Source organism: Colias philodice, chromosome 24, assembly GCF_061535455.1.
Source record: "Colias philodice isolate Cphi_HAF_F1 chromosome 24, ilColPhil1 Martin Lab GWU primary, whole genome shotgun sequence".
NCBI classification, from domain to species: domain Eukaryota; kingdom Metazoa; phylum Arthropoda; class Insecta; order Lepidoptera; family Pieridae; genus Colias; species Colias philodice.
The window spans coordinates 6920807-6940348 of NC_143109.1; the positions used below are offsets into that span (position 1 = coordinate 6920807).

General features: G+C 34.2%; 1 protein-coding gene across 3 annotated transcripts in view; it reads left to right on the top strand.

Annotated features, from left to right (window-relative positions):
• The window catches only part of ci (transcriptional activator cubitus interruptus), a 107133-nt gene that overhangs the window by 78647 nt on the left and 8944 nt on the right, over window positions 1-19542 (top strand). For 2 of the 3 annotated variants that reach the window (XM_089710324.1, XM_089710327.1), the window contains 11 exons: window positions 7380-7472; window positions 7834-8049; window positions 8731-8914; window positions 9346-9474; window positions 9859-10024; window positions 10546-10740; window positions 11363-11527; window positions 12019-12136; window positions 12464-12636; window positions 12932-13030; window positions 13557-13734. In XM_089710324.1, coding sequence (XP_089566450.1) covers window positions 7380-7472; window positions 7834-8049; window positions 8731-8914; window positions 9346-9474; window positions 9859-10024; window positions 10546-10740; window positions 11363-11527; window positions 12019-12136; window positions 12464-12636; window positions 12932-13030; window positions 13557-13734 — 1716 coding nt within the window. The remainder of the gene's footprint in view (window positions 1-7379; window positions 7473-7833; window positions 8050-8730; window positions 8915-9345; window positions 9475-9858; window positions 10025-10545; window positions 10741-11362; window positions 11528-12018; window positions 12137-12463; window positions 12637-12931; window positions 13031-13556; window positions 13735-19542) is intronic. The other variant, XM_089710326.1, reaches the window with a different exon arrangement.

The window sequence follows — 19542 nt, forward strand, 5'->3', positions numbered from 1 at the left end:
CCTTAGATCCAAGTAATAGATACGTACAAATGTTTTGAAACCCGTTTGATTACAAAAAAACCGTCGGTGCGATTGATCAGCCCTGTATCGAGATTGAGACATCTTAAAACAAGTTCCAGTATTGGCTTGGATGTGTTATGAGCTGAAGCGGTTTGGTGATATTTATGTATTTATTTTATACTAGCGGTCCGCCCCGGCTCCGCCCGTGGTACATATTTCGCAATAAAAGGTAGCCTATGTTCTTTCTCAGGGTCTAAAGATTATCTGTGCCAAATTCGTAGCACACCACTAGTTTATGCGTGAAAACCATACATACATACATACAAACCTTTCCTTTTTATAATATTAGTATCGATTGTTTGTATTTTTTTAAGAATTGCAATTATTTTAACTTATGAGAAGATATGCATTTTAAATTCACAGCGGATTAGATTTACAAAAGAGATGTTCCAGTAACTACTGAACGATTACCTAGTCCAGAAACTAAGTCTTCTAAGAATGATGAACTACAGGACTGTTACGAAAATGAGAACTGATCAATTGAACGAAACAGATATGGAATTTTGGAATAGATATTTTCTATAAATTTATAAAGAATAGAAAAAATTCGATCACGAGGCGGGACTCGAACCCGCATCCTTTCGCGCCATTCCGGGGCGGACCAATGCCTGACCAATTCAGCCACTCGTGACCCGCCAGAGCAATCGAATTTATTCTATTCTTTCAGTTTTATGTGTCTAAGGGACACACCGCGCGCCATCTATCGCCATCTATAGATATTTTCTGTTTACTATAATTGATTATTTGATTGAACACAATGCTATTGAATTCTTGATATTTATTTATTTGAAAAGGGCATGGTCTGCATATTAGAGAGTCAACAAATCAAAGAACAAATGAAACGTCAGTGCAACTTGATAAAACGCAAGAAATGAATTCAATTTTAATATCAGTCCAATTATTATGTACTTAATTAAACTTGTGAAAGAAAAACACAAAAAATAGGCGCCACTATTACAAACGCTTCCGCTCATGCTTTATACCGCGGTTCCGCCCACGACACACGCTCATAATCATTCCCAGAATGTTTCCAGTTTTTAACCACTCCAATAGGAGAGGTAATTGCTTCATGTTTTAGTATACGTGTATTTAATTTTTATTCTAACGTTTAATTCGATTAATCGATTCCATTGTCCGATAATCGATTGTCTCGGTTCTTTTCAAAGTCGATAGGCGAAGTTCATCGGACGTTATGTAATAATTGTTCATATGATTGGCTTGTTTGTTTTTTTGTTGTATCTAATGAAGTGGTATCGTTTACTGTGATTTATTCTTTTGTTTGTGCGAATTTAATCGAATGCAATTTAAAGATGGGTTCTGTTGAATTGTTAAAAAAGGGAATTTCAATAAAGTTATTTTGAAAAGAGAATTTCAAAAGCAGGTGATTTTGGACAGGGGACTCTAGAGGAACATATTTATAAGGGAATTTCAAAAGACCGATATTATTTGATAATTTGAGGTAATTATGTTATAGGTTACAAGTCCTGAACTAGAAACTGAACCTCCGATCTCCCTAGAAAGTGCAATTAACCACTCAACCTATAAACAACCATAATATGTGTTAGGGGAAACATAAATCACTTCTACCGGGATCGAATGTCGTACCATTCGGTTCCTAGAAAGTTAATTAACAAGTCAACACGTGTTTTTGCGAATCCGACAACCATGTGGTGAGAATGTGTTTATTGAAAATCCCTTTTGGCGGTTTTATTTTGTCAACTTTGGTTTTTGTGTTCAAACTAGTTATTGTGATTATGTTTTAATTACTGTTTTTGACACGCGATAATTAAAGAATGATGTGCACTAGAAATATAATCTATATGTAAGTAAGTTGTGTAAGAAAATCATTTTAATTATGTTAAAAGTGTAAGTACGTCGAATTATTTTTATATTACTGATTTTCAAAACTAAGTTATAACATTAAAATGGACATAATATGGTAAGCTATTAAAAAAAACAGAGTCAATTTAAAGTAGGTAACTATATAGTATATACCTACTTGGTAAAGTAAACATCGATTATTTTAAATCTATATAGACTCTAAAACTAAGACAATCATAATTCCTCTTCTTATTTACTAAACTAATATCCAATCAGCATCTAGACAAATATTTGTTTTAGCCAATAGCCAATTGTTTGCTTGTAATTAAAGGTTTTCAATTTTTAATTGCTTAGAGGCGGAGCTTAATCATGTGTAACTTCAATATTTATCTTCACTTTAGTACCTAGTAAAGAAAAAATAGATGGAGCTTAATTAAATATAAAATAATTACGGCTCTTTGATCTTAATATTTAGGAAAATATGAAAACTTTCCAAAAATTACCATATAAATGTATAGCAATCAAAATAATAATATAGTAAAATTTATATAATTTTATTTCGCGAGAAATTAGAATATAATAACATTTTAAAAGATCTAAGAAGATAATTTACTACGATATAATGAAGCTGGATATCTCACCAAACAATGCTGATATAGGTATATCAATTTGTATCAATTTTCTTAATTTATGAATTTACATAAGTTTCTAAATAAATATTGTTCACAGTTTTTATCAACAATTAAGAACAACATTTCAAACCATAGTTTTAAAACGCACAACAAACGTCCGCGTCGCCGCGCGTCTCTAAATATCCTAAATCCTTAAAAATAACTCCTACACAAAAATTAACATCAGATTTAGTATAGTGTCGCTAACATTATCTGCTATTTGGCGACGTCATCGGCTTGTAAAATAAATCACTAGACATACCACCCGAGCCATAAATTGCAAGTAACGTCAGCAACACTTCATTCCTTTAAATTAATGAGAAAATAATTCTAATTTGAAACGCTATAAGTCATTAAAATGGTGGATGTCTTCATTTTGTTTTGTACAGGCTTAGGTTTTATAGGCGTTATTTCAAGGAAAATCTTAAATAGAGTGTAGGACACGATGGATTTCATGTGTATGGAATTTTGGCTGTTCATTACTAAGATTATCATATGCCTACAAATGTTTATCACACATAGTGTCTATTTTTTGAAGTGAAACATCTTTATCGGGGTTGGAAAAAAATATAGTGTAACATTTTTTCGTTACGCGTGACATTTTTCCGTTACGCGCCATCTTTTTCTTATCCCTACCACGCGTGATTCGACGTATTCCTGTAAAGTTGAATATAGTAAATTATTTTTTGAAAAATAAGGTCATAAATAAGTTTCACTTCTTACTTGTGTACACTAGTACACGCACACATTTTTTTTATTCAATAGAGCGTAGAGTAGAGCAATACTGTAGAGCCTATAAACTCACTTTCTCAAATAAGTTGGAGTTCCTGTTATCAACATACGTATGTTTTTTTATATTTTTATTGTACATAGACATTACTTTTTTCTTTTCTTGATCACTCCATAAAAATCTTTAACTTAACAACCCCTTTCCGCCAAGATCCACCCCTATAAAATTAATCACAAAATTGCTGACACTATGGTGATAAAAACACATAAACAGTAATTATCGAAAGCTGTGAGCACATGGTCTTCGGACCAATTATCTTAAGGGTGAGCTAATGATGTATGGAAATAGATTCCCTTTCGATTGTGATCAAGGGATCTTTCAGTTTTTTTGAGTTTGAGTTCAATGTGCACTCCACCTGGTTTATGAGGAAAGGCGCTAAAGTTGTTTTTTGTAACACTGCTTAGTGTTAAACTACATTGTTTAATTGAATTGTTGACATGTTAACTTGGAAATTAGTTCTGTAACTTAATTCATTAAAATTATTTAATGTACCTCAAAAGCTAGCGGTGCTAGGCATTTTCTAACGATACATGTTTATTTTTTTCTATCTTTCATTTGCTGTCAGTTGAGCTTCGTTAATACTTAATTTTATAACCCTAAAATGAAGCGAAATCTATTAAATCAAACAATTATTTTTTTATTTTACTATGGAACTATACTTACTTGTGCTTTGAAATAACGATTGTATTATAGTTTAATTAAGATATCTAAGTATATTAAAATATTATTAAACTCTAGCACCTTTATTCGCCTGTCGTAAATTGCCAAAAAGCCACCGGTCATATCTATCAAATCCTCAAATTAAACGATTTTTTACTTTTTACACTTCTGAGAAGCAGATGTGTTGCTCTACCTGCTATCACCTTTGATTATAACATAAAAACCTCGTTAGTTTAGGGTTGTCAAAACGGAGAAAATCAAAATTTGAAAAAAATATTTTTAAAATTGCTTTTGTGTTGCTTTGAAATTTTATCAACGTGTTGATATTAAATGGGTTTTATATTCGTTTTGATTCATATTGTTTATAGACTTGAACTGGTCAAGCAGTTTCTGACAGTTTAAAATTTTGACGAACCATATAAACACTGTAGTTACTAGCATGGTGAGAAAATTGACTTTTATTTCTATTATACATTAGGTTTCTTAACAAATATATTTTGAGTGCCAACCCTAGCTGTTGCTAAACAACACAGTCTAATCAGTTTTATGACATTTGATGTTTTAATGATATTTGGTAGCAATTCTGTTTTATGTGAGCGAATTTGAGGCTGAAAATAATCTTCGTGATTATGCTTTTACTGTTGCTTTTATTATGCAAAATTACTATTTGATATACTTTAAATATAGTCCTTACTACGGAGTAAGGTTCAACGTTTAGAAAACTATTGTTTAATTTCCCTTGAGATTACTTAATAATTGCTAAGCAAATACAGATATTATTTTTAAATAGATCCATTTTTAAATGAGACTGACAAACGATATTTTAACGCTTGCCGTTTCATAATACCGAAGTGTAATAAAAATTCAAATTTGACCGACTCAATATATTTAAATACGAAGGTTGCACCTTCATCTCGCCGCAAACCGAACATGATTTACGCGGCTCATTTAAATGTCACCCACACAGACACACAAACCGCATACTAGATGTCCACATCGACTAATTTTACGCCCGATCGGAGACAATAAAAATTAATACATCAGACGAGCGCCGCCTCAATCGATACTCGAATAATCGACTAACAAAAAGCGATTCAATCGATTTAATCGCCCGCTCGATTCGAAAAAAGGACGCATAGACCAGAGAATTCGGATTTCGAACGAGTTTTTTGTGGACGTCTGCCGAATGTCGCAAGGGTGACCATCGGCGGAATTCGAGTCGAGGTTCGCGTGTGTTTTTATCGATATCGATGATTGTTCTCACGGGGAATGAAGACATAAAAATTTTGGGAGCGCGGCGCGTCAAACGGGGACCACATGCGATATTTTGAGTGGTTTTGGGAATCGTGGACCGGCCGAGTGTCGGCTAAATTGGTGGTCCCTAACGCCTACAACCCATTATTTTGGTGAACGCCTCGTACGATCAACAAATCAAGTCGTTTCCTTTTTTTGCTCGCGCGTGTTTGTTTTGCGAAATCGTAAGGCATGTAATTATAATGTGCTGCGCGTTATACTTGATTAATAACTAAATAATCATGTTAGTTTAATATATTGCGAAGTCGTGTGCGTTTTTTGCTGAGCTTCAAGATTAATATCTAGTCGTTATGTAAAAGATAGATAGATAAACGCGATTGTATTTAAGTATGATTATTAACATTGAATAATATACGAGATGGCGATTTATAACTATTATTATTATCATAATATCTTGGATAACACGCTATTATAAATGCATGTTTGGATTTTCAAAATCTATGACGCGTATTATCACAAATAAAACAGAAATTCAACAACATATACGAAACATGTTATAGGTTAACAATTTAATTTACAATTTTACAATATATAATGTAGAAATTAAATTGGGCTGTAAAAACCAAAGTTTTGTATAAATTTCCGCCAATTAGGATACACGTATATGGCTTGTATCTCTCGCGGATTATAGCGCAGGAGATGAACCATAAATAACCTATAAATGTTGACATTTTAATATCGATGTCTTTAGTAACGATGATTAATTTCGGGACCTTTTTAAAATAAAATTATATACGCATTTTGTATAGTTTCGGTGTTCGATGAAACTTTGACGTCCGCAAATACTCGCCCCGCGGTTTTATTCACATCCTTTTGCGTTTGCTCCGTTTCTTTTGCGTGATGATTTATATTATATTTATATAGTAGTGTAATAATTTTTCAAATCGGATCCGTGGTTCCAGAGATTAGCGCGTTCAAGCAAAAATACAAACACACTCTTTAGTTTATAAGTATTAGTATAGATTTTACCAACCCAACGCCATTATCTAAAACGGCAAGTTAATATATTTAAGCTCGCTAAAACATTTATTTTGTTTTGTTTTAGAAACTCTGACTGCTTCATGTTTAGGTTCGGGTTAAGGTACCCAATACCCACATAATTTTTAAAATTATATGCAAATTATCGTAATTATGTTGTGATTAATCTCGCTCTCTGAGAGCTTACCTGTTTATATTATGTAGATAATGATTCATAAAATAGGTTTAAAATACTTATGTTTAATATATTTACGTTTCGAAGAAAACTTTAGAAGTAAAAAAAGTTGATTTAAATTTGAAATACAACAAAATCGAATAGCTAAAGTCTTTTATACCGTCTAAAATTTTGTGAAGTCCCGTGTCCCCGTAGTGGGGTGAGGGGCAGATGCATTATTCATACATCTGTTTCACTGATCGATTTTCTTTAGGGACAAGTAGGTGATCAGCCTTCTGTGTCCTGCCAGACCGAGACATTTTTTTTCTTCGTCTCCACCGGGAATCGAACCCAGGACCCCTCGGTTATACGCTCAAGCGCCAACCACTGTACCAAGCTACCGTCTAAAATAGTAACCAATAAAAGTTAATCTTACATTTTACGACTAGATCTTAAACTAGGTACATAAGTAACCAAACAAAATAATACATATTTGCATAATCAAGTCATTAAACGCCAGCTGCGTAGAATAGGTAGCACTTTATATACGATTTTGACATCTCAATGAGCCATTGGATAGTCTGTGCTTCTAGGAATTTATGCGTTTAATAATCTGTTGTAGAAACAGGCGGCAAACTTTGTTCGAAATTTAAATATTGCTTTTTTTGTTGACCAATCGATTACTTTTTTTTTTATTTGTTGTGTGTTTATTTATAATAGAGTAGTTTAAAAGTAAGATATTATTATGATACGTAATAATTATTTTACAGATATTAATTAAATGTTAGTGCACGACAGAACGAAGTCTTAATACAATTAATTAACAGTATAAATAATAAGTAAATTGTTCCTTTGATACATCTTTTTATTACTTTATCATGATATATAATTTGATATTGAATTATCTAATTTAATATTATTTTTATTCCAGGTCTTGAATACCTGAGTGCAGCACGTAGTCTTCATCCAGAGTTACACGCGGGTAGTACGCTTGCAAGTCAAGATTTTCAACTTAGTTTAGAAGGTAAGAAAAATTGTTTATTTTTATCTACTAAAAGTAAAATCATTCGTTGTTGTTGAATGTAATGTAGACAATATTAGATACTTGTAATTTTTCTAGTTTATTTGGGGTATTGGCAGAGTAAAATCGATATTTTATGCAGCTATTTATTACTATTTAATCTTACTACTTACGAATGCAAAACTTGTTGAATTTATGTTGAGAAAAAATCAGAAGTTGTTTTTGTTTTCCACGACTGAGCGAAATCATATACATAGTTAATATGCTTTGAATGCATAGCAATAAATGGACCTTCCTATAAAAATTATATGATATTGATTAATTCATTTTAAATATATAATTCTTAATGTTATGATATTCCCAGGTTCAAGAATAGCATCACCAAACCGTCTCCGGCTTTCCGGGGGCGCTATAAGTGCATCAGCAAATCGAAAACGGGCGGTATCCTGGAGTCCCTACTCCGCTGAGTCCCTGGACCTGGCGGCCGTGATCAGGGCGTCTCCAGCCAGCCTGGCGGTTAGAGCCCCCTCTGCAGCATCCACGGGAAGCTATGGCCATCTTAGCGCTGGTAAATATGGCTGTATGTTTGTCTATTCTCATATTAAGGGTGGTGTGTGCATAGTAAATAATGAAAGATGACTTTGTATTTTATGTTTCAAAAAACTAAATTCATTTTCATTTCCTTCTTAATTTTTATTTTCATTTTCGTCTTCATGTTTATGTTCATCTCCATTTTCATCCTCATCCTCAACTTCATATCCATCCTCATCCTCATCCCCATATTCATCCTCACCCTCATCTTCATCCTCATCCTCATCTCCATCCTCATCCTCATCCTCATCTTCATCTTCATCTTTAAATTCAAAAGATAAAGCAAAATATACTTTTTCATTTATAAATTACAACCATGCGAATATAACTAATAGCTGCTGGTTGTCTGAAAGAGAGAACTAATAAGTTGTAAGGCTGCAAAATTAGTTGTCTTTTTCTGTGTGTACATAGTTTTAAGGTTGCCTGTTTGTACAACAGCTATAACATTAAGCCGCCTTCTGTGCTGTTTTTTTCAAACTCAAACTTAAACTCAAACATTAATTTATTCAATTAGACTACTATTTAGTAGCACTTTCGAATCGTCATTACATAAGTATTTTTAACATTTACCATATTTTTTTTCTTGTAGAATACATTTTGTTTGTATTGTTTGTATTTTGGCAGCACAATAAAGAGTTTAAATAAATACATTCTTAACTACATTCTCCAGGTGCAATATCCCCCGCACTATCCCTATCCCACGCTTCCCTCGCGCAGCAGCTCCTTGCGAGAGGAGGTGTGGGGGGGAGCGGGGTGCTCCCCGCGGGGGTGCTGCTGGACCCGGCGCACCAGCAGGCGGCCGCTGCGGCTGCGCATCATGCTGCGCACGCGCATCTTGTTGCTGGTATTCATCGGTGAGTTGGGGCTTTCAGATGTTATATTGGGTAGTCATTGTATAATTTGTAAAGTTCTAGCTAAGTATTTGCGTAATATTTTTGTATTACAATCAATTTGTATGTATAATATCATTGATTACAATGTAGAACTGATTGCAGTTTTATTCGCGATTCGTGTACGGAAATGTTAGTAAGCGTCGTAAGAATAAGTAGGTTGAAGTTAATCCGTTGGTCATTTTTTTTTTAAATAGTGTCAACGAAAAATGTATATAAAATACATCTGTATGCAGGTTAATTTGTACCTCATACAATGGCAAAAAATATAATTTTTCTGTTGCAAATATGAGAATAATGACATATCATTTTTCCATTGCCCTCACTTAAAATATCTAAATAATAAACTCTCCTTACCTTCCCAATAATTAATCACCACCATCTTTTCCCTACAGATCTCACATCTCATCACCAACCCAGCTACTCATAGGAGCTCCAGTGGACGTCAGACCGGGCCTGGGGCTGGACAGCACCCCACCGCATATGCAGCAGCAGGAAGTCACTAGTGTTATGGAAGCTGATAGGTAAGGAAATGGTTTTTAGGTAGAATAAGCGATGGCAGGTTATAAAGAATTTCTTGGAAAATAATTCAATCAAAATATTTATAATGTTGGAATAGGTGAGAAATAAAGTAATAGAAGAAGGAAAAAGATGTAGGTCAGTAAGAAATCTTACTTTAAAAAATGTTCTCTCCATCTTGCTTTATAATAAATTAAGAATTAAGCACCATTTGAACTGTTATACCTACCATAATATTTAACTGGTAATAAATCTAGCATAATTACGTCTATGTAGATATTTATTCTACCACGAAATTCAATAATCTTAACAAAACAGTTTTAAAACACTCATTTTGAAACCCCTTAATTACCAGCTTAAAATACTTACAAAATTATTTTCCTCTCCAGCGCTTCAACAGCGCTAAATCAGCGCAAATCGCCGCAAAGCCTAATGTCCCATAGAGACAGTATGCACAGCAACAAGCCGCTGAGTGCAGCCGCTGAAAGCACTGTACATGATGGATTGGATTCTAAAGATGAACCAGGAGATTTTATAGAAACTAATTGTCATTGGGTAAGTGTACTAAAGAATAGAAAGAAGGAAGCAAAATTAGAATTGTGAATCGTTCAACCATTTTCTGAATATGGAAAATTTCTCACATAACTAAAAGCTTATGAATTGTTATTAATTTCTCCAATTTGTGAAAATGAAATGCTTATTAATATTTAATAGCTAATCCATACTAATATTATAAATGCGAAAGTAACTCTGTCTGTCTGTCTGTTACTCAATCACGCCTTAACTACTGAACCAATTTGCATGAAATTTGGTATGGAGATATTTTGATACCCGAGAAAGGACATAGGCTACCTTTTATTGCGAAATAATATGTACCACGGGCGAAGCCGGGGCGGACCTCTAGTTCTTTATAATTTGAACTAGCTCTTAACTGACCGAATAATTTAGCCTCATATAGGAAGGTCATTTTTCTGTCGTAACGGGAATTTTGTTTATCCAAATCTTTCACAATATTAACGGACCCTGTAAGACTTCTCCACAATTTGAATTACAAAGAATCCTTAACCATATTCCAGGTGGACTGCAAACTAGAGTTCCCAACCCAGGACGATCTAGTAAAGCACATAAACACAGACCACATCCACGCCAGTAAGAAGGCGTTCGTCTGCCGCTGGGTTGGATGCTCTAGAGATGAGAAACCGTTCAAAGCTCAGTACATGCTGGTCGTGCATATGAGGAGACATACTGGGGAGAAACCGCATAAGTGTACAGTGAGTAGAATATCTTATCTATACTAATATTATAAAGCTGAACTGTTTGTTTATTTGAACGCCGTCTCAGGAACTACTGTGCCGATTTGAAAAATTCTTTCAATGATAGATAATATTATCGAGGAAGGCTATATTATATCATTACGCTAAGACCAACAGGAGCGGACACACGCGGGTGAAACCGCGAAGCGCAGCTAGTTAATTATAATATTTACAACTAACTAAGAAGAAAAGTAAAAAGGGTGGCAGATAAAGGCATTATGGCTCAAAAGTAATATGAAATATCTTCCTCTCTCTTCTTTTATTCATATGTGAAACATAATTTATATAACAACTATACTCAGGATATGATTACAAGTAAAATAATACTACTTGCATTGACAAACTTCGGTTTGGTGTATCAGGGTATGATATAGATTCTAAACTGAGTAATAAATTTATATTTCACACCACTTTGAAAATTCTAGATCACCATATTATATTTATAGTTTTGTCCACTACCAAAACACTATCGCTAACACTTTTCTATAGAATAAATTTGTACTGGGTTCAATTCCTCTAAAAATGTCTCTTGCAGAACATATAAATAAGTATAATCATCATATAATTCTTATTATTTCAGTTCGAAGGTTGCTGCAAAGCCTACTCGCGGTTAGAAAACTTAAAGACTCACTTACGGAGCCACACCGGGGAAAAGCCTTACACTTGCGAGTATCCCGGATGCGCGAAAGCCTTTTCCAATGCGAGTGATAGAGCTAAACATCAAAATAGAACGCATAGTAATGAGGTAAGATATCTGATTAAATTATGAAGAAATAAGGTTTTTGAAGTAAATAGCTTCTTCACTGCAAAATTCTACTAAAAACAAATATTTTACTTATGGTAAGCGCATAACTCGAGAACGGCTGAACCGATTTCGTTAATTATTTTTTTATAATATGCCTTGAAGTACGAGTATGGTTATTATGGAGAGAAAACGTAAACATGTACCACGTGCGAAGCCGGGGCGGACCGCTAGTATTTACCGATCATATTTCTATGAACCAATCGTAGGAAAGAATACCGGTTGATGATGATAATGACTATGGCATAGCTTCTATCGCGGGCCTTGAGCGCGGGGACCGAATCCAGAAATTCCGTAACGAAAAAACCTCACGCTCCCCACTCCGACGGGCGTGGAGGTGTGGCTTGAAGGCATAGCATGCAATAGCTTTACCGCGGCAGTCCCCGAGTGCCACACGTCTTTTTTTTAAATATTTTCTTCAATTTTAATTTCAGAAACCATATGTCTGTAAAGCGCCTGGTTGTACAAAAAGGTACACCGACCCCTCATCACTTAGAAAACACGTGAAGACAGTCCATGGAGCCGAGTTTTATGCCAGTAAAAAGCATAAGGGTAAGTTATAATTTTTCTATTTGTACAATCTGTTGAAAGTATTCAATCAGGTATTTCTACAATTACATAACTAATCGTATTTTGTCTGTGAGCAATATAAAATTGGTTATAATGGCTTTTCTCTTTAAAATATGTTGTTAAATATCTATTCTAGAAAGAAATACTTATTATCATACGTATTTATATGTCAATTTACAGCAATGATCTGCATAAAACTTCGTCTACTATTTCTTCCAATTCTGACAAATAAATGGCATCCGTAAATAATAAAAAATACCAGAATTTAGCAATACGTGTAAAAATATAACCATAAAACATTTTGTCCAGGTTGCAACCGCGGCGATGACTCCGCAGAATCCGGTGGTGGGGGAGCTGGATCTTCCCCCCGTTCAGAGGAGGGGGGAGCTCCCCTGGGGGTGCGGCACACCTCTTCCGCGTCTGTCAAGAGCGAGAGTCCAGCATCTCCACTACCCTTGGGGCTGCATACTCCGGCTCATCAGGTAGGGTTTTTTATGTAGCATAGCCATCTCAATTAATCGAACTACATTATCTCAATTAATCGAACTAGAGTATCTCAATTAATCGAACTACATTATTTCACTTAATCGAACTATATTATCTCAATTAACCGAACTATATTATCTCTTTTAATCGAACTACAATATCTCAATACAGGAACTTAATTAACCGAAATACAGTAACCCAATTAACCGATGAATCATTTACATTAATATTTTTGAAAAATTAAGTGCACTTTTCTATGATCTTCATGAAAAAATTGATTTTATCTTCCAGCTATCAGCGCAATGTGGGGGTGAATTGGACTTCGGTGGTTCTGGTCTTGGAGGCTTTAGCGATGAAAATGGCGTCCCTTACTTTAGGCTAGATGGAGAGGTAAGCTGTTTCATCTACACTATAATATTATGAAGAGGAAAACTTTGTTTGTTTGTTTGATTGTAATAAATAGGCTCATAAACTACTGGACCGATTTTAAAAATTCTTTCACCATTCGAAAGCTAAATTATCCAAGAGTAATGTAGGCTAGGTTTTATCCAGGAAATCCCACGGGAACGGGAACTATGCGGGTTTTTCTTTGAAAACGCGGGCGAAGCCGCAGGCGGAAAGCTAGTTATAAATATTTTGATATTGATAGTTTTTGATTGTTTCAATTAATTGCACAAGTAATAATTATTTACTAAATGCAGCAGAAATAAAACTTAGAAAATCACATTCAATAATTGTCTAGAAACTCTGCCTAAACGGGTATCAGGCAGAGTTTTCAGTGACACGACAGATTTTGAACAAAAATGTCAAAAAGTAATATGTTAATTTCAATGACTTTTTAATAGCTTTTTATTTGACGATGTTGACGTTGTAGCTATAGTCCGTCATTGCTGTAACCAGACTAATCGTATTCCAGGTGGAAGGCGAAGTAGTAGGGGAAGTAGGGCAACTCCCTCTAATGCTGCGCGCTATGGTGGCTATCGGCTCCCCCCGCGCACACGCCGCACACGCCGCACACGCCGCACACGCCGCACATGCGCCGCGCTTGCACAAGCTGCCGTTGGCGCGCTTCGTGCCGCTGCAGCCCGACGTCGGTGAGTATACACTATAAGTATACGGCTTTATATCCTGAAATTAGTAGGATTACTAATATTAAAAATGCAAAAGTCTGTGAGGATGTGTGTGTTTGTTTCTCTTTCACGCAAATACTACTGAACCGATTACAATGAAATTTCATATTTAATCTTAAAAATCTTACATATTATCATAGACTAATACACTCAAGAAGACTTACAATCGCCATAGTAAAAAACGTAACTCGTTTCTCAGTTCCCAATTTTGTCGATAGATGTCACTCACAGTAGCATTTGGCATTTTTATAAGCTTTTTTATACGTTTAAGAACTAGATGTCGCCTTAGAGCATTAAGTCGGTTTAATGAAGCTAAGAGATGTCGCTACAAAAAAAATCAATGTGCCAAATAGTATCTTGACGTAAAATATAATACGCAAAAAACGTAAACTATAACGTAAAATATAATACGTAAAATATAATACGCAAAAAAATATTTTTATTTAAATGTTATTTTTTGCTCTGAATCGCGCAAGCGAAATGTTTTCGTTACAGAGCATATATACAACTTTCCGCCATTAATAATCGGGGCCTTTACGGCCGGCCGGTCGAGTAGACTAGTCTTTCCCTTTTTCGATTGAGGAAATCCACCTCCCTACCTCCACATCATTTTGTTTTAGTTTTAAAGATTTAATAAGCGTAAAATAATACTTTCTTCATTTTTGTATTTTGAGTAAACGTAACACTAATAACGGTTAGTTTGACCAGAGGCGACTCGTGACAAAATTGTATGGGTGTTTAATTAAGTATTGAACTAAAGTCTAAAACAAAGAAAATAAAGTAGCGTAGTAAATTCATTACAAAAAAAAAGCACCACAATAAGGGTGCTATTACAGATTTTTAACAAAAAACGCTATTTTACGGTACAATTTTAACTCAAAGCATGAGAACAAAGTAATATCTTAAATCTTTATATATAAAAATGAATCGCAAAATGTGTTGGTAAGCGCATAACTCGAGAACGGCTGAACCGATTTCGATAATTCTTTTTTTATTATATTCCTTGAAGTACGAGGATGGTTTTTATGTAGAGAAAACGTAAATCGTAGACGTCTCAAGTGGCTCCCCATTCGCATGCGACGTAATCTCCATTACCTTCAATTATTATACCGTATCCTTTTCGATCCCATCACTCCTTCCTACCTTAAGAATAACTTTTCATTTCTACACTGTGAAAACTACTCTCTACGATCCGTTGACAGACTTATTTTGTGTACCCCATCTCGACACACACACTTCTTTGGTGATTCCTTTACTGCCACTGCTGTTAAGCTATGGAACTCCTTACCACTAAAGATAAGACTTGCTCCCTCTTTACCCTCATTTAAAAACCTTGTTCGGAAACATTTCTTTTTATCAGCCTTTAATTCGGAATAGTATATTTATTATATGTATTTACATTTATTAGTATTATAGAATATATTTTTTATACTTTATGTAGTTTTATGTATGTATTATCATTAATTATTTATTTATTTTTCTATTATAATACATATATTGTATATATATTATGTAAGGTTATTTATAGTATAGTTATTATACATGTATGTATAGTTATTTATATGTGCATAATATAATGTACTTTTTGTGTAAGTATCATAGTTACTTTTTTTTTTATTTTCATGTTTATAGTTAAATTCTAATTTTATTTCCAAAATTCTATTTACTAAATATTTCGCTTTTTTACCGTTTGGTTGCCTGGCAGAGATCACTGCTTAGTGATAAGGCCGCCGATTGTACTACATCTTTCTTGTACCATATTTTCTTTTTATTGTTTCCTATTTTTAAGTGATTGTATTACAATAAAGTGTAATAAATAAATAAATAAATATGTACCACGGGCGAAGCCGGGGCGGACCGCTAGTTACAAATAATTGGAATATTTCGATTTGCAACAAATAATGTTAACGATATTTTTTATCAGTTAAATAGTTTAAGAGATATATCGTAAATACCATTTCAACCGCTATTTTCAAGATGGCGGCCGTGGGACAAGGGTGGCGACCCCACAAACTTGGTTTTAGCTTCACACTGACCCCCCCTACACATCAAAAAAACAAAATTGCGTCCTCTAAAAAATGCAAGGTTAGGGCTAAAAAATGTAACATTTCAATGGATCACTAATAAAAGTAACAAAATGAATTTTTAAAGTTATCTTCTGGAATCAATTTCAATAAAAATATAAAAAAATAATACTATCAAGTATGAAGATGATCTATAAAATGGATTGCGCTATGTTTACGTGATCTTTTGTTTCGCGAAGGACTGAAAATTTCTCTTAACCTCTTATTGGATTCCGTATTTAGGCATTTGATATTCGTATTGGAGTTTAGGTATACGATAAATTTAATTTAAAATTAAAGATATATTAATTGTTAAATGAATGAGCACAACTTTATTATAATTATTTATGGGAGTTCACTGCACCAGCGCTCCTTAGGATGGACCGCCTATTTTTGTCACTTCGTTCATCGCTGTTCGAGAGTGACTTCGTGACCACCATGGATGGTAATCGATAACACTCGCAGGCTTAGATCATTAAGTAATGGATGGAGCACGCTGGCAAATGTTCTAACTAAACTTTCTGCCGGTATTGGTGCGGGGAGGGTAACTCACACTTTGAAACACTATCACACATTCACAAAAATAATTTGTGTCTTTACAAACTCAAACTATTACAAAATGGACAGACTAGCATGTTTTTGCACACATACATCGATTACACAGAAAAATCTCTATACATATACGTAATAATACAATCGCTCTAAAGGGATGTAACCATATCGATATTACAAAAATAATAATTTTGTTGAAATTAGAAATAACATTAATATTATATTCATAAAAATACTACACAGGTCATTTGTAACGTTTTCATCATTATTATATGCATACGAAAAAACAATAAAACGCCATTTTATTTGTATTTGAATATGTATTTATTCAACACATCACATATTATATTCAATAAAATAAATATCGGTCTAGAAATTTTTATTATTTCTGTACCGAGGTGTCCATTCTGATTTTCTCCCACAGCATTCAATCCACCTTAGCCTTAAAGCAGGATTTTTTGTAAATCTGAAATATACGCAATATTCGTACATACATATAAATAAAGTAGCTGCTCCGCGCGGTTTCACCCCCGTGGCTCCACTCCTGTTGGTCGTAGCGTGATGATATATACCTTCCTCGATAAATGGGCTATCTAACACCGAAAGAATTTTTCAAATCGGACCAGTAGTCCCCGAGAATAGCGCGTTCAAACAAACAAACAAACAAACAAACTCTTCAGCTTTATAATATTAGTATAGATTATATAATAGAATAATTACAAGATTAACATTACAAAAAAAACGGCTAAATGCGAGTCGGACTCGCGCACGAAGGGTTCCGTACCATTAAAATGTTCTGCCAGTTAAAAGTAACCGAGCGTAAATTTTAATAAATATATACAAGACTTACAAAATAAACATTATACTCCTTTTTATGCAGTTGTGTAAAATTTTAATATAATAAAGATTAATTCTCATCTCATTTCAAATTATACTTAGAAAAATATTTTTTTATCGACGTTCAAGTTAAAAGCAGTCCGTCACTAAGAAAGTCGTAAAAATTAACGACCTTTTAAGCGACGAGTTTTTAAATTCAACTCTATCACTAAGTTCATAAAGATTAAATTTGAATTTCTCTTCAAGATAGTCTCGCTACATCACTTTATAGTCTCGTGGGGAGTGCGGTTCAATATCGCGTTCTAAATTCAACTTTATCGCTTAGTTCATAAAGATTAAATTTGTATATTTTCTCTTCAAGATAGTCTCGCTACATCACTTTATAGTCTCGTGGGGAGTGCGGTTCAATATCGCGTTCTAAATTCAACTTTATCGCTTAGTTCATAAAGATTAAATTTGTATATTTTCTTTCCATGATAGTCTCGTGAGGCCGCATCAATGATCGAGTATACACATGACTCGATTATTTGTCTTGATCATATCGCTAAACGATACATCGACGATTATTAGAAATTGCATTTAATTAGAAATGTACGTTAAAAAAATAAAAAAATATACACAAATGAAAGGTTATTCCATCTTTTTTAATATTCAACATGTTTGAATTGCTTCTGCAAGACTTGACAGTGCAAAACGGCATTTTTAGCGGAGCACTCGCAGACGTCCTTTCGATGTTTTACGAATACGCAGAGTGTTCGTAATCGATTACGCAAGTAGTTTTTATGAAAGCATAAGATTTTTCGATTCGAATAATCTTATACCTCGGCAAAAGGGGAAACGCCTGCGTGTGTTATCCATTACTTAATGATCTAAGCTCGCAGGTGTTTCCCCTTTTGTCGAGGTATAAGATTATTCGAATCGAAAAATCTTATGCTTTCATAAAAACTACTTGCGTAATCGATTACAAACACTCTGCGTTTTCCTAGGCTAAAACATCAAAAGGACGTCTGCGAGTGCTCCGCTAAAAATGCCGTTTTGCACTGTCAAGCCTTGCAGAAGCAATTCAAACATGTCGAATATTAAAAAAGATGGAATAACCTTTCATTTGTGTATATTTTTTTAACGTACATTTCTAATTAAATGCAATTTCTAATAATCGTCGATGTATCGTTTAGCGATATGATCAAGACAAATAATCGAGTCGTTTACTCGATCATTGATGCGGCCCCACGAGACTATCATGGAAAGAAAATATACAAATTTAATCTTTATGAACTAAGAGATAAAGTTGAATTTAAAACCCGATAATGAACCGCATTCCTTACGAGTCTATCTTTTAGCCCCTTGACCACCGAGCGGCCCGATCGGACCACGGCCCACGGGCCACGACACAATAGATTTTCTATTGTGTCTGTGATTCCGGGGGCTGAGGCATTAAAGAAATACAAATTTAATCTTTATGATCTAAGTTATAAAGTTGAATTTAGAACGCGATATTGAACCGCACTCCCCACGAGACAACTTGGAATGAAATACAAATTTAATCTTTATGAACTTAGGGATAGAGTTGAATTTAAAAACTCGTCGCTTAAAAGGTCATAAATTTTTACGACTTTCGTGACACAAATTATTTTTGTGAATGTGTGATTGTGTTTCAATAGTGTGAGTTACCTTCCCCGCACCAAAATCAGCAGAAAGTTTAGTTAGAACATTTGCCAGCGTACTCCATCCATTACTTAATGATCTAAGACCATGGACCACGTTGCTATGAACTGTTTTTGTCAAAGAATTACTCGAACAATTAGAGCATAAATTTCTACGTAAGATGTATAGGTGCCCGTAGCTGTATTGATGAGTCTCGTACTTAAAAACCGATAGATGCTGGTTCAAATCATTGCCGTACATCTTTTTTTTTTTTCCTTTCCCGTATTTTATGGTCATATAAATAATACTGTTTACAAGGGAATAATTAAGAAGAAAAAAGATATAGACATTTTTTTTAACAGAAAATAAAGAATTTAAATAATTTATATTACTAGCGGTCCGCCCCGGCTTCGCCCGTGGTACATATTTACGTTTACTCTACATAAAAACCATCCTCGTACTTCAAGGAATATAATAAAAAAAGAATTATCGAAATCGGTTCAGCCGTTCTCGAGTTATGCGCTTACCAACACATTTTGCGATTCATTTTTATATATAAGACTAGCAGTCCGCCCCGGCTTCGCCCGTGGTACATATTCACGTTTTCTCTACATAAGAACCATCCTCGAACTTCAAGGAATATTATAAAAAAAGAATTAACGAAATCGGTTAATCC